Below are 25,205 nucleotides of genomic sequence, written 5' to 3'. Positions count from 1 at the left end.
ATGAAGAAACCTTGAAACCTTCTAGTCTTCCCTCTGAGCAACGTTTGGTGAGTTGATATTCATAGTACTTAAACAATTTGTTTACTTTGCAACAGATGTCCGGAGGAAAGACAAAGAATTTAGGATTAAAACAGTAGACTGTTGATACGGTTACACTGAAGCATTAAAATTAGCTCATGCACGTTAAACGTGCCTATGTTTTAACAAAGAAATTTAAAACTAAATGAGCAAAACTGGACTTAGGTGTGGAGCTGATATGAAACTTATTTGACATTATAAAATGGTGCCTGTAAGCAACAAACAAACTAAAGAAATGTACCAGTGCGGTATGTCCACACCATCAAGGTCAATGATAACAATAACAGATAACATTTCAAGGCACAAAATACTCGAGTTCCACCCTAAGGCATAGCATTGTTCTTGAAAGACAATGTTCATAATCGTTCACACCTACAAGGTTAATGATAACAACAACAGTTAACATTCCTAAGACACAAAATATTTGAGTTCCACCTTACAATTGCATACAATTGTTCGAGAAAGTTTATGTTCATACTCGTTCAACCATTTCGGGTGCCAAAGGGGTTGACACTGGAAGTCCTACAAGGAAGGTTGTCTCGGAGGGGACTTTCTCTGGAGAAGTACTTAGAGAAGCATGGGTCATTCGGTAGGCCACTTTATCCTCTGCAGGTGTTGGTGGCAACACGACTTGGTCTGGTTGGGTGGACTCAGCCTCCATGGACTGGAGAATTTGGCCATCTCAGTCTTGACTTTGAATGAGCGTGGTGCTGCGTTCTTCTCTACGACAATGGCGGGGCTCCACGTGCACTCTCGCTGAATGGTCACATGGACACCAATTTGAAGCGGAGGCAGGGCCTTGGTGCCCCGATCACGGTATCTCTTTTGTCTTTGTTGTCTGGCTGGTAAAGACCTGTGTACACCCTGGGCAACCTTTGGAGATAACAGACTTGTCGCTGTTGGCAGCCTGTCGTTTAACATTCGGCTCATCAGTAACTGTGCTGTAGAGTACTCAAGACCTGATATTGGTGTATTTCTGTATGCTAAGAGGGCCAACGGCATATCTCGTCCTCCGTCCGCTACTTTCCTCATAAACTGCTTTATTGTTCTAACTGATCTCTCACTTTGCCTTTTAGATAGGGCATGGTGAGAACTTGACGTCTTAACTTTGAAGCCCCGCTATTCGGCAAACTTGGCAAACTCATTGCTCCCAAATGGTTTGTTGTCTGCAGTGACAGGGTCAGCTATACCAAGTCTTGCAAAGCAGGTCTTCAGGGGTGAGATCACACAGCTTGCAGTTTTCGTCGATAACCAGGAGACTTCTGGTTATTTGGAAAAGTAATTTACAACTAGAAGATAATCCCTTCCCCTGAATGTGAACATCTCTGTCCCTAGTTTTGACCATGGACGTTCTTGGATAACATGAGCGATAAGTGACTCGCAGGAATTGGCAGGCTTGTTTGTATTTGGCACATATGGAGCACCTTGATATTGTTTCCTCGATGTCTCGCCCCATTCCAGACCAGTACATGATGGGGCGTGCACTTACTTTACATTTATCTATGCCCAAGTGGCTTTCATGTAGTTTGGTCAACAATTCGTGACGCATACTAGGTGGTATGACTAGGGTTTCACCTCTAAATACCAGGCCTTCTATAATGCGTAGTTCGTCACGTAGTGGCCAGTATTGTCTTGTAAAGATGGGGTGTTTCTCTTGTATGCTGGCCATCCCTTAATGAGGTTTTTCACCATCTATAGGGAATCGCCTGTAGCTGTTGCTTGTTTCAGAAGGTTTATTTTGTCGCTGGAAAGTAGAACGGAGGAAACCAGACTGTCTATTTTCAGCTCCGTTTCCTCAATTCGTTTGTCTTCAGCTGGAAGTGAGGATAGCGGGTGTGCCCGGGATAGTATATCAGCACTGCACACCTTGTTGCCTGTTTGGGACAAAGTGCAGGTTTGCTTTGTACCTCAGTAACCGAAGACGTATGAGCTGAATTATTGGGGAAGCATTCTGCACTGGCTTGCGGATTATGGTTTCTAGTGGTTTGTGATCGTACTCTACTTCAACGTCTCTTCCATAGGGGTAATGCTGAAATTGTTCGGCAGCAAATGAGACTACTAGTAACTCCTTTTCGATCTGCTCAGTTTGAGTTAATGCTCGTGAGGAATAGGCCAACTGGCCACTGTCCTGGAGGAGGCAGGCACCTACCCCAGTAAATGAGGCATCAGGTTCTATATATGGTCACCTTTTAGTGGGGTCGTAGAAACGCAGGACTAGCTCGCTGATAAGAATTTTTTGATCTTATCAAGGGCCTGCTCATGTTCTGGTAACCACCGGAAATCGTAATCTTTCTTATAAGTAGTGTTGCCTGATAGGGAACATGGTTGTGAACATGTCAGGGATGAAATCCTTAAGGGATGCCACCGTGCCCATCAGTCTGCAAACATCTTCTTTACTCGCTGGTTGTGGCAGTTCCACCATGGCATTGACTTTAGCGGGATAAGGACGGATTCCATCTTCACTTATGATGGTCCCAAAATAGACAACTCGTTTGAGGTAAAACTGGATCTTTTTGGGATGGAACTACACATTTTGTTCTCTTGCCCTTGGCATCACATTTCTCAACAGGCGATCGTGCTCCTCCTCAGTAGCCTCAGCGATGATCCTGTCGTCTACGATGACTTCTACTCCTTGCATGTCTCCAAACACTTTATATTTTCTCTTCTACAGCACCTCAGACGCAGAGCAGATTTCAAATGGCATACGTAAGTAGCGGTATCGGCCAAAAGGGGTATTGAAGGTAAGTACGAGCTTTCTTCGCTTACGGGCACTTGCCAGTTAGAGTCCTTTCGGTCCACGATTGTGAAATATTTCTTCTTTCCTAGGCGTGAAACAACATCTTCAAATGTAGGGATCTGGAAATGTTCTCGTCTAATAATACTGTTCAAGTCCTTCGGATCTAACCACGAACGGAAGCTTCCATCCTTCTTTTCAACAATTACGAAGCTGTTTGCCCAGTCCATAGGTTTGTCAGTCTTAGCAATGATCCTGTCATATTCCATTTGGTCCAGTTTCTCTTTCAGACGGTCTTGCAACCCCTGTGGGACTCGACGTGGAGGTTGTATGACAGGTTCATTGCCTTCTCTTAATGGTGATGTGGTACCGATGAAACTTGCCCATGCCTGTGACCACGTCATAAAAATTCTTCCAAAAAGTCTTCCTTTGTGAGGTGATAGGAGGTACTAGTAACTGCATCCTCTGCAGGATTTTGTTTCGGTTGCTCTGGAGGGCAATCCGTTTGTTCAATCAGACCCAACTTCTCACAGGCTTGCAGTCCTAAGATGGGAGGTGCCATTGTCATCGCAACATAGAAGTCGAACGTGTCTTGATATTGGTTGGCTTTGTAAGTTAGGGTGACTTTGCCTTTATGGTTGATTATGTGATCACCATATGCTTTCAAACAAACATTGGACGAACGCAGGGCGGGAGAATTGCGCAACTTTCTGAGGGTCTTGCAAAATATCCCGTTTGTTGAGGCACCAGCATCCAGCATCATCCGTAGTTTTTTGCCATTAACATTCACAACTGAAAACCATACAGAACTGTCTTTGGTGGCGATGTTTTCAACATACAGGCAATCCATAAAAAATTCAGCCTTACTACTGCCTTGATCAACGATTTCATGCTGAAGTGGTTTGGACCTCCACACTTTAAATAGGACTTTTCCCAAGCTGGGCACTAGTTTCGCGCATGCGTGGTACCGCATCTTCGACAACTTTTTCTTCTACTGCGGTTTCGTGCTCCTCGACCCCGAGATCGAGGTTGCTTGCCACCTGTTGAAGCTTGGATTTTGTTTGGCCGATTCGTGTTGAGCCCGTGTACTTGTTGCTCTTCCTTCTTCGCAGCGCCTTTCATGCTTACGAACTCCTTATATGCCAGCTCCGAGGATCGAGAAATATGTACGACCTTCTGTAGGTCTAGCTTCGGTTCGCGTAACAGCCGCTCTTTTAGTGCGGGATTTTCAGTGAAGAATACTTTTCTGTCTCTGATCATGTTATCTAGTTCAGCAAATTCGCAAGACAGAGAAGGCTGAGATAGGAATTCGTAGAATGTTTGGCCCGAGGTCTTCGAGTGATCCCAGAACGGATAGTTGGAGAATACAATTCGTTTCTGACCCTCTAACTCGGTGTCCAACTTTGTCTTCACGTGGTTATATTTTGCCTCGTCTTCACCTTCTTGGCATTCAAAGTTGTTGTATCGCTCCAAGGCGTCGGGTCCAACTGCTGACAACAACATTGCGATCTTAGTCGCAACGGGTTTTCTGGTCATCTGCTTCGCGGCGACATACAATTCAAATCGCTGAATCCACCTTCTCCACTTTTCGAAAGGGTTCCTTTGAAACTACAGGTATCACACAGCAATCACGTGTTATTCTGGGAGCCATGTTTATTTCTATGTTTTTCCAAGGCAGGCCTGGTTGCAAGGCAACTTGTCCGGGTTACAAATGTGACAAAACAAACGCCGGTTGCTTGGTTTTACGTGGACACCATGACGGAAAAAGTAAAAACGTAACCATTATAGTAGTATGAGAGGGGTGTTTTACCCCTTTTTAGCGAAGGAATATCAATACGTTGCGGAGGAATACATGAACGACGGTGAATTCACAGCCGTTTGGTGGTGAAGGGAAACCAATAGAAATGCGGTAGTGGTGGTGGTGGGGAACAATGGAAATGTGGAGAAGAAAACTGGTAGGAGAGGACGTTAAAAATTGTGTTTCTTGCTATAGGGAGTTTGTTTGCCTTCGTCCTTATGAATATGCACGATTAGCGCGCCAAGAATCCGTGAACCTGAACGGGTACAACTTGTTGGAGAATGAAAGCAGCAAGAAACAGAACTTGCAAGTTATATTGAAAAGAGAATTGTAAATAAAAACATTGTAAAAACAAAACGGTTGGTTGTTCCAAAACTCACTAACAAGAGAGCTATTCAACGCCTTCTCCTAGCTTTCGCTGCCACCAAGGCAACCAAATGAAATTATCTCAGAATGTGTTTTCGGGCAACAAAATGTAGCAATACGAAAATAAACACTGAAGTACACGTACCAACTCTGCGGTATGGTCAGTACCTTACCCATGTGTACTGCAACCGTACCACCCCGGCAGTGGCAACCTTGGAAAGCTGTTTCGCCCCTATTTGGGCCCATTAGCATGGCATAGCGGCGTCGGGTCAATAAGCGGGGGAACCCGGGTATCAAGGACCCTTTACTACCGAGGCGAATACAAAGCACTCCTTTAAGCGCCAACTCCACCGTGGACAAGTGGTAGCTGTTGGCTAGGAACCGCAAAACAGTTCTCCCACGGCATAGGGGACCCACGCTCCTATTTGTAAACTGCAAATGGAAATTAAATAACAGATAAAATCTCAACGGTTAAAGCGTCGACTTGAACATAGTTTTTGCATCGTAAAACAACTTCCATTTCACTTCGCAAAACAGTAGATTCAAGAATAGAACAAAACAGGTAAGATTTTATCTCTTACTTAATTTTCATTTGCAGTTAACAAATAAGAGCGTGGGTTCACTATGCCCACGGCATGCGTATGGAGATGGGATGAGAAAAACTGACCTGTGAGCCCCAAAAACTTTGAAACAGATTGTAGGAAGAGTGAAAAGGAATACCGCACTCGACAATAAGTGTGAGATTCGGACAATAATGGTAGACAAGAGGATATGGAAGAAGATTCTTGTCATTGAGGCTTGATCGGGAAATCGGCCTAACTCGAGAGTAAATAGGCATCAACACAACATGGATCGGACCGCATCGGATCAACCCCGTGTTTCACTTAATGCAAGAGGTTAGGGATGGGGTTACAGGGGTTGATCCTGTCTTGTCCGATCCAGGTTTTGCCAACATCCTCTCCCCATGGGGGTACTCCCTGTAATAGCTTATACGGAAAGGCTCCCCCTGAATGGGGTACCTTTTTCAGGTTTCAGGTATATGAAGGGGTAGGGATTTCAAAAGTCGAGGTACATGGAAGGGTAGGAAAATCTGTCATTTCGGTCGTAAAAAGGCCCAAAAGGGCTAACAGATTCATCTAATGGCTCTGAAAAAGTCGAGAAAACGTTCTGGTTTTGTTGTTCATTCACATTTTAAAGACGGCGAATGGGACACCTTTACTTTTCCTTTTCTCTCAGAAATGGTAAAAAAAAGGTTAAGGGGTCATTCTCGTCTCCGGCCAGAGCCCGTCGTTACAAATTAAGCCGAGGGGCTCTGGGGACGAGAATGGGTATGGGTTGGACCTCGGGGCGGAGCCTTCCCGTAAAATACTTTGATGAGTACGCCACAGGTAGCCCAGGCTCGAAATATGAGCATCGGCGAACATCGGCATTGTTGCGTTACATTCGAAATATAAGGATTTGTTTGGGGAAAAAACTTATCGTTTCTGTAACCCACGAAAATGAAAGGATTTCAATAAGAACAGCTTACCTTACTTAAAGTGTGTGTCACGTCTCTCCTGAGAGAGAAAACCGTTTTCATAAAAATCCATAAATCGGCCCGTGGACCACACAGGAGAGACGTAACAAACATTTTGATTAAGGAAAGCTGTTTTTTCTTGAAATCCTTTCATGTTCGTAGGTTACAGAAACGATAGGTTTTTTACCCATACAAATCGTTATATTTTGAATGCTACCCAACAATGCCGTTGCTCGCCGATGTCCGATGCTATTTTGAGCTTGGGCTAGCTGTGGTCAGTCATGCACCAGAGTGAGTAACCTCCTGACAGCTAGGAAACCATTTCCTGCTTTCAGAGGTCTCTCACGACGAGGCAAAAATGAGAGAGATCTGCATCGTCGTAAGAGACCTTTGCCTGCGTGCAGACGTCTCCTATTTCCTTTGTTGCACGCGGAAATAGGAGACGTCTGCACGCAGGCAAAAGAGACCTCTGCTAGCAGGGAAGGAAGCCATAAGAAGGAACTATAAAAAATGCCTTATTCACACATAGTTGGTTTCAGACAAAAATATCATCATAAACCAACAAATCTGTTAAAAGGTAACGACAACAGTTCACTCTTATGGAAGACGGTTCGAATCATTCACCAGGTTGGTGTCATATGAGTAAAGACGTCCAACATTGAGGAGCTGTTATCAATTCAAAAACATTTAAAATCATTCGCATTGCGTCAGATAAACTAATGAGATCTCTTTCTAACTTTACTCTACACACAGACAAACACTGTGACTAACACCACTTCCTAAACATGCATCGTGGACAAACACGTGGAACACATCACTCAGACTTACTACATATCCTCTAAACTAAGACATAACACCAGACGGACACGATACTATTAAACTCTGAAAACAAAGTAAAACACACACACAAAAAACTTATAAACATTAAAACGACATCCATAGAACAACAGACGCCATATTAGACAATGAGAGAAGTCTGGTAACTAGCCACCAAGTCTCGCTCGGTGGCCCGTTGGCTTTTTTCCGCCTGGTTGTTTTCCTACCTGAGTTGACTGATGTGGTGTTCTTTTACACACTTCAATGCAAGTGGAGAGAGTGTTTTACTTTCGAGACGAGTCGACAAAAACGGAGATAAATGTGCGAATACCTGAGGTATGCTTCTACTCTCTTTAGGAGTGTCAGTCTCGCCAAGTCGCTTTAAAATTACCAGCCTATACACAGAGCACACAGAGATTGTGTCAATTCCTCTCCTTTTTCTTTTCGAAAGAGAAAATAGAGGGTCTGTGAACAGGCTATAAGATTACTGAAAATATTACTTTTTGGCGAATCTTAAATGGAGGTGGACCTCAGAATTTTTTTTAACTTATGCTCGGTTTTCCTTTTCTATATCTTGTTTAAGATTGTAGATCCGCAGTATGGAATGTTCACTTGGCCTTCAGCTCCAGTTCTTGCACAGTTCATTTGGCACAGCAGAGATCAAGTAAAACAAAAACAAGTTATTGAGGTAAAATATTATTTTTACTTTTCTTTCTGAGCGTACAAGAAAAGTATTATTATGATTATTATTGTTAAGTTGACTTGTGGACCTAGTCTGTACAGGCTTATTTTTATAAAACTTAATGTCTTGCTATTTTCATGTTTTTGTATGTAAATGTTAATTAAAACTTGACTCTAACAGCTTCAATTTTGGGAGCTTTTGAGCTGGACAGTGCTTGAGGGTGGTCAATTTAGGCGACGTTTTAAACTATCTAATGAAACTCTTACTCTACTAACCACGGCAGGACTGGTAGAGTCTTTGACTGCACGGTGGGAGGTCGAGGGTTCAATTCTGTGACCTAGAAAGTAATCAGGGTCTTAAAAGAACTGAGAAATGAAGGTACTGTCATTGGGTTGCAAACGGCTATACCTTTGCATGGCTTGGGTGACCACATAAAGTGATGGTCTCATTTCTAATAGGAAACAGAAACATAGTGTCCTTAATAAGTACTTCTGTGCTTATCATATTAACACTCCAATAAAGTGCCTCTTATTTTTTGTCTAGTAGATTGGTGCAGGGACATCACTTCCTGGAATTGTAGCTTCACTGTGTGGTGCAAAGGTCACTCTTACTGATAAGGAAGAATACTCAGAATGCTTGAGAAATTGTCATCACAGTTGCCATGTGAATGGTCAAGATTCAATTAAAGTTGTTGGGATAACTTGGGGGCAATTTTCACCAAATCTATTCAGACTTCCAGTAGCTGATATAATTCTTGGCTCTGATTGCTTCTATGACACCAAAGGTGATTATGGTATTAAGATAACGTATTTGCTTGAATAAGTGCCCACGCTTAATAACTAACCTCTCCGGAATAAGCACCCATCTCCCCTACCCCTCACGTTGTTTTAACAAATGAAAGGCATTAATATTGACTGTGGGTTTATGTGGATAATATTATAGCAGGGTTCGCAAATACGCCAAATTTGGCGTATTTTACGCCAAAATTATTCAGATGACTCCACTGAAGTTACGGAGGGAGTCACTTCGACTCCAAAAATTTTCGGTAATAAACAGGGAGCCACTTCGACTCCAGAAATTTTCGGTAACACAGTTTTGTCCTTACCTTTTTCGCAACAAATACAATTTACGTTAATTGTTAACGTTGTAAATCTTAATTAAGTCATCGAAATTAAAGAATTATACTGCACGACAAAACAGGAAGAGGGTAAATTACGATCAAAGTTTACTCGATGACCGCCATCATGGATTTGAGTTTTCCAGGTCAGCGGACCGCACAGCTACTTCGTGTATCCCTCACAATAGTGTATACATGCCAGGACCACGTGCTGGAAAGTCTGATACTTGACTCCAAATATTCCAAAATGACTCCAAAATTTGTGAAGCAGAAGTCAAATTGACTCCACTCATCAATGAAATTTGCAAACCCTGATTATAGTATTTGTTTTTTAATTAAAGATTTAGCAAAAATAAAGTTACTGTTTGTTTAAAAAAAAAAAACTTAATAAGTGCCCCCTCAATAATTTTTTTATTAAGTGCCCTCCTTCCATTATATTATAAGTGCCCGTCCTTTTAGCCAAAATTTTGAATACACGACTGGGCATTTTTTTAAGGAAATGCAGTATGTAAAAATGTTCTTAAAACGTAAACTTGAGACTTTACGAGACTGTGAGACCCCATTTTCAAAATTCAAGACCAAGACTCAAAAAAATTCAAGTCTTCAAGACACAAAATCACTTGAAAATGAGACTTTGAAGCTGATCACAATAATTCCTTTTCAGATTTTGATATTGAGCCAAAATTTTCCAAGACCCACGTTTCTTGAGGAATCATTCTTTTAGAGGAGTGGTGGTTCCTGGCTGTATACAATACGGAAATTAGTTTGCACCATGCACAGGCACTTCCCTTGATCTTGACTTTTCATGTATTTTAGTGTGTGTCAGTGTGTCTATATTCTCTGCTTAGTTTCCACTATCATCATGTCAGCAGCTGTTTTTAAAACAAAATGTAGCTGGGGGCAAAAAAGTACACTCGTGTTTATCCTCTTGTTATTTACAAAATATAGATTTTGATGACATTCTGGCCACAGTGTCCTTTTTGATGGAGAAAAATGTACAAGCAAAGTTTTGGACAACTTACCAAGAAAGAAGGTACTTGAACATCTATTAATCCTATTTTTGATTATGGAATAATGCGGGAATTGAATTTGACAAATCTGAGAAAAGACTTGCAAGATTGGCTCAGGAGAGGAACTCATGATTATGGTTTCAGCATTTCTCACTAGTTCTCTTATACACTGTTTATAAATTTCTATTTAGCACTAATGATGAGAATTTGCTTTACTTTTGTAAACTTTATGTTTTATTAAAGTGCACATGACATAAATTTTTTAAAACTGATTTTTGTCCTTAGATAAGTTTAATTAACAATTTGTACCTTTAAAAATGTGTCTCCCAAAACATTTCTTGAATTTTGGCGATCAAAAAACTGCTTTTTTCCCTTCAGAAATGTCCCAGAGACCGGGGATGAGTAAAGGATAAAAAAAAAGGCTAATGACATCACATGACATCAGCTAATTTGCTCAGCTTTCCCTTCCAGTTCTGGTTATTGCTATGTGTTGTGTGGAATTAAGCATAATGTATCTGACTGTACAAAGGTATGGCCTAAGTAAATGAAGATTCTGAAGATGATTGTGGAGTTGTCAGCAACAAAAATCCTTTGTATTTGCTGCAATCAATCATTCGACATTCTCGCAAATCATTCTATGTCATACTTGTCAATTTCGTCATGCAGTAGGGCAGACATCTTTGGAGATAAATTTGCATGTTTTGATGAAGAGAAAAAAGGTTTCAATTGGCAAGTTTTTTGGCGAGTTAAAATTTCGAATACATATTTTACACATATCTAGGAATTAACCCATTCGCTCCTGGAGATTTTGCCAAAAAACGCGTTTTGAAGCTAGTCGAGTGGTTTTCTGGTCACTGTCGTGCTATAAAGAGCTAAAACTTACCACAAACTGGTTTACAGGTCGAACACTTCGCGGCCTTCTGATCCAGATGCAAAATATCAGCTTGCGAAGTTCGGGCATGCGCAGGAAGCAAAATTTCGACATAGTTTTTGGGTTTAAAAGTGACACAGCAGTCTTGACTTTTACTTTTCGCTTTCTCTCCTCCCTTCTTTTTTTGCTTTTCTTGCCTCATTTTTTTTTTCTCTTGCTGGGCATTTAGTAGGCTTGATTTCGGTGGGAAGAGTTTTTAGGAAAGCTTTTAGGATCTTAGGATTAGGCGAAGGGAAAGGTAGGTGGGTAATGGAACAAGATTTTCATGGAGATTTTCAGGTCAATGTCACGTGGTTTTTTGCTTGTTTCTCTGGTGCCCTTGACTGAATTGTGCTCATCCTGGTATGGTTTGAAAGATCTCTTCACTCTGCACAAGTTAGTGAAGAAAGTTGTCCTTGACCGTTAAAACTGATGACGTCACAATGGGTAGAAAGGACCTGGATCCGCACGGGCGGTTATGGGCGGTTCAGGGGCGAATGGGTTAAAAACAATCATGACAAAAAATTCTTGTCATACACACTTTAAGCATTGATGTCATAGAAATAGGCCATTTGCACAATGGTGCCCCATTGGTACTACTAACAGAATCCTTCAGGGTTTTGTTTTCTTGTGCAAATTAGGGCTTTTGTTATTTAAATCTTACTGGGATTACCAAATATTTAAAAATATGAAAGAAAAAACGAAATGAATTCTGGTCAGAGTAGTAAAAAGCTGTCATTGTGCAAATGGTCTGTTGTTTGCTATCTGCACGTTGGACTTAAAGTGTCGATCTGTTGTTTATGTATTCCAGCTCTAGCCACACCATTGAAGATTTGTTGAATAAATGGGGACTTCAAGGAGCTGAGATCCCTCTGAAGGATTTTGATGCTGATCAAGGCAATGTTGGTGGTTCAAGTTTATCTGATTTACACATCATACATATGCTGGAAATAACAAGCAAAGGGGTTGAGTGAAAAATACCAACAACACCTTGATGATCCATCACACTGAATGAGCCATGAAAATGGCTTGTTAGTGTTGAACCTTTCTTGCCAGTTATGTCCCTATTAATGTGTAACATTTGCAGTTTAGATTGTTCTGTGACTTTGCTGGCCAGACATAGGATTGCACCCTTACTGCAAGATCCTGCAAACCTTTTTCTTTCCTTGTATATGATGTTACACGCTTTGTGGGAGAAGTTCAGTTTGCCAGTGCTTTGTGCCTTGCAAGCTGCAGCATTAAGGAAAAAATGACCCTTTTTGGAGTCTAGACAGGAATAGATTTTATTTATAAACATGACTCCAGAACATATAAAAGAATGTTTCCTTCAATAACAGTTCTGTTAAAGTAATAGGTATGTGAAATAAGTTAAATGTACAGCAATGTCAGATAACTGTTAATATTAGATAAAACTCTGATTATGCAAAATAACTTGTAAAATAAACTGGTTATTCTATTCTTGTTTTATCTGGTAAACCATCCCTGCAGGAGCAAGTAATGTTGGAAAGCAATGACTGTGTTAGTATTCCACTGAACTAAAAATGATGCAGTTGTCACTCTATCACTTGACTGATTTAGATTTTTAGTTCACCATCTGTTCTCTACTTGTAGGAAGTGTTATAATAATAACATAGTGTTATACATAGTTGTGATTTTTGTGTCAATATAATTATTTCTTCTAACCATCTTTGAAGTTCCAAAACACATTGTCACTTTAGTACAGTCTCTTTGTGACACACAAAGCAGAAACATACGACATGACATTGTTTGACATGTCATTGTTTCAAGTGACTTCTTTAGAGATTCCTTCTATGGCAACTTGTGACAGTTGTTTTTTATACACTTTTATGTGAATAGCTGAGTTTGTTCGTACTTTGGAGTAACCTTCCCGGTCCTGCAAAACAGAAGAAATGAAAGGTCCAGTCAGTTCTTTGTATGAAAAACTTTGGTGGGATCAGTACTAGGTAAGATTTGCAAAAAGGCAAAGGTGTCTGCATTTTGGCAAATCTTTGTTGATGTCGCTGTTTACATTTTGCTTTATCTGGATACACATTGTGCTTACTGATAAATAAAAAGTTGACTTCAATGGTTCAAAGAGCTTGACAGTAAATTTTCTAGCCTATTTTGTACTAAGTACTGATGGAAACATCAGCCAACAGAAAAATGAGTTGGTAAATTTCTGTGTGGCAAAAGTATTAATGAACCTATGGGATCTTTGTTAAATTTTAAAATTTCTTAGTGAGAGGTAATATTGTGTTCTGTACTTTCAAGAGGAAGTGGAATTTTTAAAAACCCATTGGAGTTAAAAGAAATCCTTACATCATCTTCTGGCTCAAAGTCATCAATCAGTTTGACACTGGAAGTTGTTGCTGATACCTGCAAAGTGGAGGTGTAATGTTAGAATACTTAATATATTTTTTAAGGAGTAAAACTAGTATCTTTTGCATCTTGACCACAACCAGATAATGCACAGTCAACCACTCCACTACTGTTCTTTAACATGCACAATGTAAATATTTCAGTTTTACAAACACCACCCACTTTCAGGGGTACATTAACCCTTTAAGCCCTAATAGTGACTAACATCAATTTTCTCCCAACGATATCCATACAATGTCAAGAGATTAGGTTATGAGAATTAATAAAAAGATCACCTAAGGGAAAATGCCTTGATCTTTTATCAAATTCTCTCAACCCATCCGTGAAGGAAATGTGTGGAGATCAGTTTGGAGAATTTGTATGTGGATATTGGGGCTTAAAGAATTAACATACATTATTATTCATGCAAAATATTGCTTCATTTCTGATTGGCTGACATTCCACAGCTAATTCTCCGTAACCAGCTAGCGCTGGCCAACTTTGGAAGATGTTTGCAATATGTGGAAATTGAGGTCAATGGTACAGCATAAATGCCAGAAAAATGGACAGCAAATGAGAATCCCTGAGGATGAGCTTGCGTTGTTTTGGTTGTACAGTACAAAAATGTGGCAGAACATTTCACATGTTTCATGAAGAAGACATAGCCAAACTACTGCCTAAATACATAGCAAGAACAGCAAGAATTACAACTCAACAGACAACATCTGCTATTTGGAGAATATTCTGCAGAACTTAACATCCCTTTATCTCCTGATCTTGCCATGGAGGGCGTTATTGGCCTTGGCTGATAAGGACCTCCATGATGTCCATAATAATTAATTCTTCAGATCATACTCAGCCTCATCCAATAATATTGCTAAAAATACCTCAACAGTTCCTTGACCTCTGTGTTCCAGCTGCAGTGCCAGATTAATTGCACGGTTAATAGCCGCACCCAAGCCATGTATTGTAACCTCTTGCTCACTATTAAAAAATGAAAAAAAATATTACTAAATACCATATTAAGAAAGTGAGTAGTGAGAACAAATTTTGTTCTTACTTCCATGATGATGGTCACAAAAAACACTATGTAGCATTAAGGTGGCTCTCTATCTCTTAAAGCTGTAGGGATTTTTGGGTTTTGATTTTTGCCCCATTTGATCATCCCCATCACTTGAAATCCAGAGTTCCCCCTGGGCTGCTGCCAGCCTCTTCGAAGCTTGGAAGTTGATCTGATTTTGTAGCAAGCAGGAATGTTTTTTTAAAAGTAAAACTGGTTTAATTAAATTTCTCATTAAAAGTAAAGCTACAAAAATGCCACAATAATTATCACTATAATAATTATTTGCAGGTTTCCAAAACGGAGTTCAAGAAAAGACGTTTTTGGATGATGCACATCAACTGGAAGTGACATGTTTTCTGTGCTAATATGACTTGGTGCTATCAATTTGAATTGGTTAGTTTTTTCAACTTATAGGGGCAATTTGCCTGAAAATCTGCCCAAAAACAATGCCAAAGAATGCAAAAAGTCCACTTTCGGTTGAATTGCGTTGCTCAAAAACGTCTTTGCTTAAGCTGCCTATTATCCCCTGAATTGGATTGGGGAGGGGCGGGGGGGGGGGGGGTTGGTCCTATACAGGCTCATGCTCTTTGACAGGACATGATATCTTGGCAGTATTCTGATATTTCGGAAAAAATACAAAACAATTCTGGGCGTAAATTTTTTCCTTTTCTCTTGACAGGATTGTAAAACAGAGTTTTAATTGTCGTCCTTCAGATTTACAGGGTAGGGAATTTTAGTTTCTTTTTTCATTAATGGTCAGGGTTTCAGATCATCAGCGGCAGCGATACCCGCACATACCCACACTTATGTCGAGGGCCCCAAGCGTAACCCTTACCCCTAGAGCTTAGAAATGACTCTAACCTACCCTTAAAACTGAAACAAACCTTGAATCGAGTGACTTCTGGCATCGCTCAAGTTGTGCTGCAAAGTCCGTCTTTCTGTTTACGTAGATGTCAGTTCGGCGCCTTTTCCCTTTTTGCGGGGCTCTCTTTTTAACTACATCTGTCCACGTAAATTGAAAATGATTAGCTGCACGATGAAAGAAAGAAAAAGTGATTTCATTTAAGAAAATAACTTACGGCCACTTGCATCCGCCATGTTGTTTCAGGAAACCTCTTCGTGTATCTCATAACCAGGGGGGGGTGGTGAACTTGGTAGTTTGTTTGTCCGGACGATCTTGGCCATCGTGACGTCACGAAGAGAGAAGCGCGCAACTTAGAGGAGTTTTCGAAAATGGCGCCGTTGCCATTTCCAAATGCTACTTTTAAAGTTGGTTTTCCTGGATATTGACGCTCCAAAATGGTTTTTGTCACGGTAGGATAGTGCAGTTCCAACATCTCTTTCCGAGAAGGTGAGTGAAATGTGTATTAATCCGAAAAATAACGCGTATGAGAGCTGTAAACAGTTTTGGTCAATTTCCTCGAGTGGAATAATGTGCCGCAAAAGTTTGCATGTTCGCACAGTAATATCGCATTTTCTCGAAATCGGGGAGGTGTTGAACATCGAAACTTGGCATAAGGGTGGGTTACTTCTATTGGAAAGCATTGTCTCTGAAGTTAATTAAGATAAACTAGCAGAAAAAATGATCAGTCCATTCGAGTGTGCCAGCGTAGCCGCTATTAAAGGTACAGTCCCAGAACTGCTGCAATTGTATTCATTACTTTGCTGTTATCTCCAATAATGCCAATAGTACCACCTATTCAAGCTGTCTTTTCGGGATAAGTAGACTTTAAAGTAGTTTCTGTTAGAGGGAAAGTATAGTTGCAACAGCTCTTTCCGAGAAGGAGAGTTAATTGTATTATATTCTGTTGATAATTACCTCGTAAACAGTTTAAGCCAATTTTTTCAAGTGGAATATTTGTCGCAGAAATTTGCATGATCATTTATGAACATCGCATGTTTTAGAAAATCGGTTTCGTGTGGAAATTCGAAACTTGGCAGAAGGGTAGGTCAGCAATAGTGGAAAACATTGTCCTCGATGTTTAATGGGAGAAATTAGCAGTAAAAATGATCAGTCCATTCGAGTGCGCTTAATATTGATATAAACAGATGACCTCGACTCGGTTACCCCGGCACAATGTAAGTCAATTATTTTTCGGTTTTAAGAAAAAGGAAACCAAAGACTTCCCTCAACACTATGTATCTATAATAATTACACCAGGAATATATATTTTTTTAACACTTGAAGGTTGTACCATCTTGTTGAAGCAAAGGATATTTCTCTGTAATACCTATAAGCTTACATTAAGTTTTCATAAATAGCAAAAAAAATTATAAAGATTTACATACAGCTCCAAACATGTACATCTGTTATGCATGAAGCAATTTCATATCGTTCCACATCAATAGTTAGTGCAAATGGAGTCAAACATGTACAGTGAAACTTGTATAATTTAAGCGGACACCTCAGCGAATGCTGTAGTGCCCACTTAATACAAAGTTTCTTCCTACTACATACAGGTTTCAATAGAAAATGTCATATGAGGCAGACCTGCCAACTCTCACAATTCTGCCATGAGTCTCACGATTTTTTAACTTTTCTCATGGTCTCACGACAAGACTCCCAATCTCATGGTTTTCTGGGAAATATTCTAAATTGAAATATTACCTTGTTGAATAAAAACATAAATTTTGTGGGGAAATTCATGTGCCTGGATAAGCTTTGACTATTTTAGCCATGAAGTTGTCTTAGCCCAAAGAAATGACTCTGCTGTATGTTTCGTCACAGTGATAACCTATTTTCTGGCCTCTTAAAGTCATCAAAGAAAAAGGGGCATCTAATTTGTTACATAAGTGACCACACTAAAGCAAGGTTATATTAAAATAAACATTTGATGCCACTATTAAATGGAAAAGGGGTCGTTTAATTTTGATCAGGAAAAAATAGAATCTCACTACTTTTTGTAGAATCTCAGATTTTCCTTTATCAGGAGTTTGCAGGTCTGTATGAGGAGCTAAGTACCATTCAAATAAAAGGCGGAAACATTTGGAATACTTCCAGAGATATGATGATATACATTTGCATTAATATCTTTATTTTTGCAGAGCAAATTGTACCTGAAATTTTAAGATATCAAATGAGGAAAACAAGCTTTATACAAACAAAAATGAAATGAGAAAGTACTGTAACTTATTTATATAATTTACAGAAGTCCCCTGGTGACACTAGCCAAGTGCTGATAGGGCGAGACTCCCAATCTCATGGTTTTCTGGGAAAGCAAAAGGCATCTTAAAAGGACAAAAGGCACATAGGGCTCAGCCGAATGGTACCATAATGACGTCAAAACGTATGAAAACAGGCCTTTTCTCCGAAACCCGCCCCATTCCCCTATGGCTATTTTTACTTGCATTTACCCTACCTCCCCTCCCCTCCCCGTACCTGATGAAACAAGGCTTTCAACAGTTTGTTGAGATAGGATGCTTTTTGTTTTAAAGGATGAGCTTATCATGTTTTATTATTGTAGAGACGGGGGTAAGATAAGTTAACAATAATAGACAGATTATAAGAGGTGGGATACTCATTTTTACAGCTATCCCTGGAAGAAGAAATAGAAGTAAGGAGCTGACTGGCAACCACTGAGATTGAGGAGAGGAGAAAGTAAATTGAAAGAGAAGAGAAAGAGTTGAAAGGAAAAGAAGAAAGGTTAAGACAAAAAGCAAAAGAAATTAAAAATACAGTAATAGAGGCTAAGCAGGTAGCTGCCCAACTGCAACTAATGGCAGGGCAGCTAATTCTAGAAGAGACCAAAAAGTTAAAGAAGAAGTAAAAGAAAAACACCAGTGTAAGAAAATTTTATTGATAACAAACCGTTTCTTTTAATCAAAGTCGATGTGCAAAGTTTTTAAATGTAAACAAGTCTAAGTCAGACCTGTTATGCAAGAAAGAAAACACATTTGTTCAGTATATAAAAAATAAAAGGAAACTGGTTCTTCTAATTTCTCGTATCCTGTATGGTCTCTTCTTGCTCCATGGAATCCACTACATCTAACACCCTCCACTTCCCGCACTGCACTGCTCTCTTCGTGGAATCTATTATACTAGATCTTTACAGACATCCAGTAAGCAGCACCTCCTCCATCATACACTGCATGTTTTTTCTCAGTATTCCCAACCGAGGAAACACCTAATTATAAAATCAGTCAGATAAAAAGAGATTATTATATATACAAAAGTAAAAAAAAAAATCAATAAAGGCAATATTATCACGTAAAATCCCTAATTATTTGTTAAGCATCTCTTAAATCAGATATTATAATGGTTTTCCTTGCCTACTCCCTAAACTTCACATTAATATGGGTGAGTTAAACCACAAACACCACCCTCCCCCCCCCCCCCAAGCAACGGTAAAAAAATATTTCTCCCTTGAATTATAAATTTTTGTAACTTCAAGCAACCTATCAAGATAATCCAAAGACTGGTTTCTAATCTTAAACCAATAGCTAAATGAATACCTGTCAACCTATCTGTAATCATACCATAGCAATGGCAAGGCTATGTAAAATATATTAGCAGAGGCAGTACAACGGCAAATTTTAAAGAGGGGCTTTAGAGCTATTATAATGCAACACCTATAGTCATGGAATGATTGTCTTTACTAAGTTATGCCTACCAAGAAATTACCACAAAGCTACATCAGCTGGGTGATAAAACTGTACAAGCTGGGTGATAAAACTGTACGAGCAGGCCCCGAATTGTTGGAACTGGACAGTGTCACTTGATGTAACTGACAATAGCATGGAGTCCAGGTAAGTTAAAAAGCATCAATGATTGAAAATTAAACTGATGCCCCTGCACTCCCACTCCCAGTAGATCCCCTGCCTTGACATTACCTAATAAACATACATTGATACTCGTGTCATTTTCTGAACTCGTGTAGTTATTGAACTATATTGTCGTTCTTGAACTTTGGTGTCTTTATTGAACTACACAAAAAGGAAAACCGAAAAAATGTAACATAAAAAAGTCTCTTTTTATATTTTAAAAGTGTGAGAAGGGTGATGATATTCATCGCATGAAAATCCTGCAATTTTTTATATCCTTAGAAATTTCCCCCCCCTCACTTTTTAAGATGCGGACGCCCGAGGAAACACATTTTCAATATTACACGATTGAAACGCTTACTAGTGTCCGTTTTCTTGGCTTTTTCTAGTTTTTTTTTTCTATTAACTCTGTAAAGCGATTAAGGCAAAGCTACATACCCATCCTTTCTATGGCTCCTCCTCCTGGATTCTCTGCATAAAGCCCTAAAAATGTTGATGTTGATCAAAAACTTTAGTTCACGGCACTTTACCCTAGTGATAGATTCTGTTTGACTATTTACAGGTTAAAAACCATGTTCTCCTTTGTTTGTGGGGCGAAGAAGTAAAGAGAAAGGCAACGTGAACTTATCTCCATCATGAGCAATGAATGTTTTGACAAAATGATCGTAATTTATAGTGAAAAGTTGCAATATAATAAGCTATAATATCCTTGGTTATCGCGCGACGATTAGATTCAATACGCTTTATTAACAGTTTGATACGTTTGACTCAAACAGGAAATCCTTTCAAAACCCTTGAAGATTATAGCCCATATTCTATAAAAAAAACACTTGCTTCTTACATTTGTTTAGTTTTAATAAATTGTTTACACAATTTGATAGTGTAGTATGAACATCATGACGCTATGTTTCGTGACCTGTCCACGCCACTTTCGCAATTTTTGTAAACATCCCTGAGGTTTGCGACTTTTATCCCACTGATCATTTTTGCTAACTTATTAGATGGCTCACTTCTATCACTAATTGAGAGACCTATACCATATTAACGTCATTTGTTTTTCTCGAGACTAAATTCTGCTGGGCTCTTTAGTTATGCGTCTCTAAAGACGCCCGGGTATGAGTTGTACCATCTGGTCGATCTCGGGAAGTTCTTGATTTTTTACGATGGAAATGCTCTTTCCTAGAATATATTGCAATTTTACTATATAGCATTGATAGATAAACACATACCTTCGGTCGTTTCATCGCAACGTCTAGACTTTTACCTCTTGAAACCACGAAACAATTTCGCTCGCTGAAACCACTTAAAGTTCACGGGATAAATTTCTCGTGACGTCACGATGGCCAAGATCATCCGCCGCGCGATCCCTATAGGAGCGATTGACGAGTTCATCACCCCCCCCTGTTCATAACGTTGTGTGTCTATAGAGAAAAACCGCTGTGAAAAACAGGCGCATGCTCCGGAGCCGTTCTCTTTGGACTTCCATCTTGGCTTGACTGGAAGGTTGTTAATGATGATGACAGTAATCCTGCTTCATCTTTGTCATCCTTGCAAAATTTCTTCATTTTTCCAATAAATATGAAAGCTTTAGGAAAATTTAGTCACCTAATGTCTAAAAATGGTACTGATTGTTGTTATTTAGGTAACAAACCCTTACTCACAAATTGTCTCTCATACTTTTAGGTGTCTGTCCATCACTATCACGTTTTTTTTCACAATGGTTAGTTGTACTTTTTTGATATTTTTTTGGTGTTAAAGTGACTTTTTCACGTTCTTAAAATTAGGATACTAATAAAGGCTACGAGAATATGAACTTGTACTAGTTATACGTTTGTTTGTTTCAATTTTAACTCTAGAACTTTTTTTGCAGCCAAAACAGATCCACGAAATCAAAGATTTTCTCCTAACCGCCAGACGGAAGGATGCCAAATGTAAGTAAACTTGTTTTCTTTCAGAATGCACTCCTGCAATCGATGTCAGAATTTATTATGCAAATCGAACGACTGCAGGACTGCGGGAGCAGTTTTTTAAGTTAGCTAGATATTACCTACTGGCCCGGGTATTCTGCAATCTATCTTTGACCTCTGAATAGTGGTAAACAGCGAGGTTTGTCATATTTTACTTTTTGTGGAGAACTTGCAAAATAAATTACCACATCAAAACTGCATTTCTGAAAGAGATTTATACATGACTTGATAGTCCTGTGTTTCCTGCATCTTTGTTATGTTGTAAAAATGACAAATTGAATAATTTCTGCCATGATGTTCGAAGTGCTTAAAGTCAAACCTCCTGCAAGCAACAACCCGAAATACACAGATTTAATTGTTGCCTACAGGAGGTACAGTACCGCTCAAAAGTAAGTTGACAGTCTCGACTCAATCCTCGAGACTCAATCCTCGCGTCTTTAAGCTTGAACACTTCGAGTTTTGTGATGTGAGGATCGAGTCTCGAGTTTCGAGAAGCCAGGCTTCTATGCGGAATTAATTTTGTTTTTATGTTGTTCAGTCACCTAGCCATTCGCAAATTCGCACAGATGATCAGTGCTTGTGGTGCGGTGTTCTTTAACTGGTTGAATTGCCAGCTTCGGCAAACTTTCAATAAGCGTAAATCAACATTTTCAGATTCGAAGATTTATTCTGCATATACAGTGTATCACTCTTGAGTCTTGAGGATGGAGACGCGAGTGACTGTCAACTTACTTTTGAGCAGTGCTGCATTTGCATATGAGAATCAAACCACAGAGGTGAAACCATGTAGGTGTCCCAACGCACATCTGCTTTTTGGAAGTGTATTTATTATATGCATTTTCTGAGTTATAACATACTGTATTTACTTAAATAAGTGTCGCCTTCCAATAAGTGCTCCATTTGAGATGTGAAAAATTTAATAAGTACCACAGTGCTTATTTGAGGAAATAGGGTATGTAGATGTTGCAATATTAAAAGTTCTTTGTATGATCTGAGTAATGTTACTAGCACATAGAGCAGTTTAGAGATCTTCCATTCATCCAGTCAAATCCCTACAAGTGGTTAGAAAAAAAATGAAATATATTTTTACAAAACTGTCGTCCCCAAAAATGTTTTTGTTTGTTTACAAGAGGTTCCAACCACAAGGCTGTGGGAAAATTTTGGCATTTTATTGCTCCGTTGCCATTTCCAACTCTTTTGGTTGAGGGAGACTTTTTACAAATCAATTCGCCAGCTCCAAAATTTTAGGCACCATGGCAACCAAAATGGTCGCAACTTGGAGGGTTGTTTACAAAGGTGGCTGCGTATCAGTAGAAATGGGTAGACCACCTTAGGTAGTTACGTATGATGTAAAGTTTTTGGTGAATGTGTGATCATTATGTTATCTTGTGCAAGGCCTGAATTGTTTCCGTAGTGTTTTGGCCCTAGACTTTTATGTTTCATCCACTCCTTATTAAACCCACTTTTAAGAGGGCTTTTATTTTGTACATAGCTGTGAAAATAAAGAAGATAAAAGATACTGTTAAGTTCAAGGTGCGATGCAGTCGTTATCTTTACACTTTGGTCATTCAAGACAAAGAGAAAGCTGACAAACTCAAGCAGTCTCTGCCTCCAGGTTTGTTTGAATCTGCTTCATTATTCTGCAGTTATCAAAAGCAGTGCATCCGGGCTTGAAGAAGCATGAGTTCCAGCTGGTCTTTTAGAAAAGCTATTCTTTCATGTTGCTTGCCCTGGGTCATTGAATGCATGTGGGTGTTAATGATTTACAGATAGTTAAAAGATGACTAACTTGCCTGGACTTTGCCCATTGGGAATAAAGCATTGATGAGCTGTTACAAAGTTACTTGTCTGGCATGAAAATTTAGTTGTCCCAGACCTCCAGACTTTTTTAGGGCCCTGTTCATGCGTTTGTTACTTTGCATTCTTGGAAAAATTAATATTTGCCAAACTTTTTTCTCAATTTTAATAGCCCTTGCAACGATCCACTCTTCCTACATAGTTGTGGAGTGCCCAACATAAGTTAATGTTGTGGGGCACTGTACTCTCTGTAATAAGTATATTAATTTTAAGCATTTAGTAAGAGAAATTCAGGTGATATACACCGAATGCAAATATGGCGGCCCTCTCGGCCGGCCCGGGTCTAGTTGCGCGAAAGCGAGGCCATTTAGGCCTCGAGAGTTTTGTTTTGACTGCGCTTCTTAACGATTGAGTCGATCGATATGGTTTGCATCGAGTTGTTGCATGCTTGAGGGCCACCAAAAAGAAGATTTTACTCTAGCTGGAATAGCCTTTACTTTCCCGAGATCTTTTCACAAAGAAACTTAAGGATTCAAGCGATTCGGCGCGGCGATGGGAAGCACTTTACAGCAAAACTGTGCTCGCTCACTTGCTTTAGATGAGAAGACTCACGAAAGTATTTGAATGAAATAATTTTCACAAGAGATGGTGCTGTTCCAAGATGTTTGCATGGTCTGTTATTTGTCCAACAAAAGGTAAACATTCTCGAGAACGGGAGCATCCGCGGTGGACCGTAAGATCTTTTAGATTTCACACTGAAAACAGCTGCATTAAAATATAACAACAACAATAACAATTGCCGGTTAATCCTACAAGCGTGGCCTGTGAAACTATGTAAGAACCAGAAGAAAGCGACATATTTCAAGAACAGTCCTTGACCAAAATGCACTGAAAAAACTAACGGAGGAACCGTTGCAAACTAAGAAAGTAAGAAGAAGAAAAAAGGTTCTGGAAGAAAAAAAGCGTGCAAGTATGCGAGCGTTGTATTTGACCTTGGGCGTGATCTATTGTAGCAACTTGTCGAATGGTTTCGAGATAAACTAACAGCGTTTTTTCCAAACATTGCTTCTTTTATGGCACTGCTCAAACTCTTGAACACAGGATCGTGAAGACTGTGAAAAAACATTCACCCTTGTTGTTTGTCGTTGTGCCCCTGAGAGCGCCTAAAGATTGGTAAATCGCGACGGGGGATTCACTCGTTCTCGAGGATATTTACCTTTCCTTGGTAAGAGAGCGGACAAAGCAAACTTGAAATGGAACCATGAATCTTTCAGTTATTCACCCATTGTAATAGTTTCATGAGTCTTCTCTTCTGAAGTGAAGCGAGCACACTTTCGTTCCTTTAAAAAATAACTCCGTGATAGTAGAGTGCCTCCATTCGCCGCGCCGAATCGCTTGAATCCATTTCTTTCTTCGTAAAGAACTTTGGCAAAGCGAAGATAATAAACTTTTGTCTCTGCTGGAGTTAAATCTCCTATTTGATGGGTCTTAAGCACGTAACAACTCGAAGGAAACCATATTCATCGACTGAATCGCTAAGACGCGCAGTCAAAACAAAACTATCGAGGCCTCACTAGCCTCCCTTTCGCGCAACTAGACCCGGGCCGACCGAGAGATGCACCATATTTGCATTCGGTGTATAACTTTGTGTAATGTCATGTCATGTGACAGTCATTCTTAGGCTATGTTCACAGGGGACCTGATGAATTTTCAACCGGTTGAAAAATTTGACGGAACACTTCATTCAAACAGGGCCATTCAATATTTTTGCTCTGTTCGCACAGAACTTTGAACAACTTGTTGCCCAAATTTTTTTATGGTCAAGGTGGTTCCGTGTGAACAGATCACCAGTAAAGGCACAAATTTTGAGCCAGTCAAAAGTGCATCCCGTGCCATGTGAATGTAGCCTGAGAAGTACTTGCACCATTCACTAGAAGAGAAATTTTGCTGCCGCAAAGTTCAAAAACAGTTACTGAGCTGCTAGGTCTTCTCTCACCTTATCTAACAAGCATACATAATGCCTTGCTGATCTTTATTATTTGCTTTTCATGGATAAACACCTGTCCCCTTCTATTTTTGAGATAAAAAGTGGGTTTTTAAATGTTGTGTGAGAAACTGACTGCTTCTTAACGAGTTATCTCAGCAGACCTTTGTTGTTTAGATGCTAACATACTATTCCCAGCAGTTACAACAATAATTTGCAGTCAGTAGGCAAAGTAACCAGAGAAGCAG

General features: G+C 39.6%; 2 protein-coding genes across 3 annotated transcripts; one reads left to right on the top strand and one right to left on the bottom strand.

Moving 5' to 3' along the window:
• Positions 1-7,531: 7,531 nt before the first annotated feature.
• Positions 7,532-12,501, top strand: LOC140940430 (histone-arginine methyltransferase METTL23-like). Of its 2 annotated transcripts, none has more exons than XM_073389402.1 (5): positions 7,532-7,644; positions 7,892-7,996; positions 8,537-8,783; positions 10,056-10,140; positions 11,839-12,501. In XM_073389402.1, exons 1-5 carry the CDS (start codon positions 7,573-7,575, stop codon positions 11,999-12,001), a joined length of 672 nt encoding a protein of 223 aa, XP_073245503.1. In that variant the 5' UTR covers positions 7,532-7,572; the 3' UTR covers positions 12,002-12,501. The 2 variants fall into 2 exon arrangements, with proteins under 2 accessions (XP_073245503.1, XP_073245504.1); XM_073389403.1 differs by having other exon boundaries at positions 8,537-8,774; positions 11,839-12,495.
• Positions 12,502-12,505: 4 nt separating this feature from the next.
• LOC140940431 (ribonuclease P protein subunit p20-like) lies at positions 12,506-15,567 on the bottom strand. The gene is made up of 5 exons (XM_073389404.1): positions 15,528-15,567; positions 15,333-15,450; positions 14,273-14,369; positions 13,347-13,403; positions 12,506-12,921 (listed from the first exon to the last, which is right to left on the bottom strand). The coding sequence occupies exons 1-5, from the start codon at positions 15,544-15,546 to the stop codon at positions 12,811-12,813; spliced, it is 402 nt and encodes a 133-aa protein (XP_073245505.1). The 5' UTR covers positions 15,547-15,567; the 3' UTR covers positions 12,506-12,810.
• Positions 15,568-25,205: the final 9,638 nt, after the last annotated feature.

This window comes from Porites lutea, chromosome 6 (genome assembly GCF_958299795.1).
Source record: "Porites lutea chromosome 6, jaPorLute2.1, whole genome shotgun sequence".
In the NCBI taxonomy this organism is placed as follows: Eukaryota; Metazoa; Cnidaria; class Anthozoa; order Scleractinia; family Poritidae; genus Porites; species Porites lutea.
Note: the sequence above shows the minus strand (reverse complement) of the source record. Positions and strands in the feature narration are given on the sequence as shown.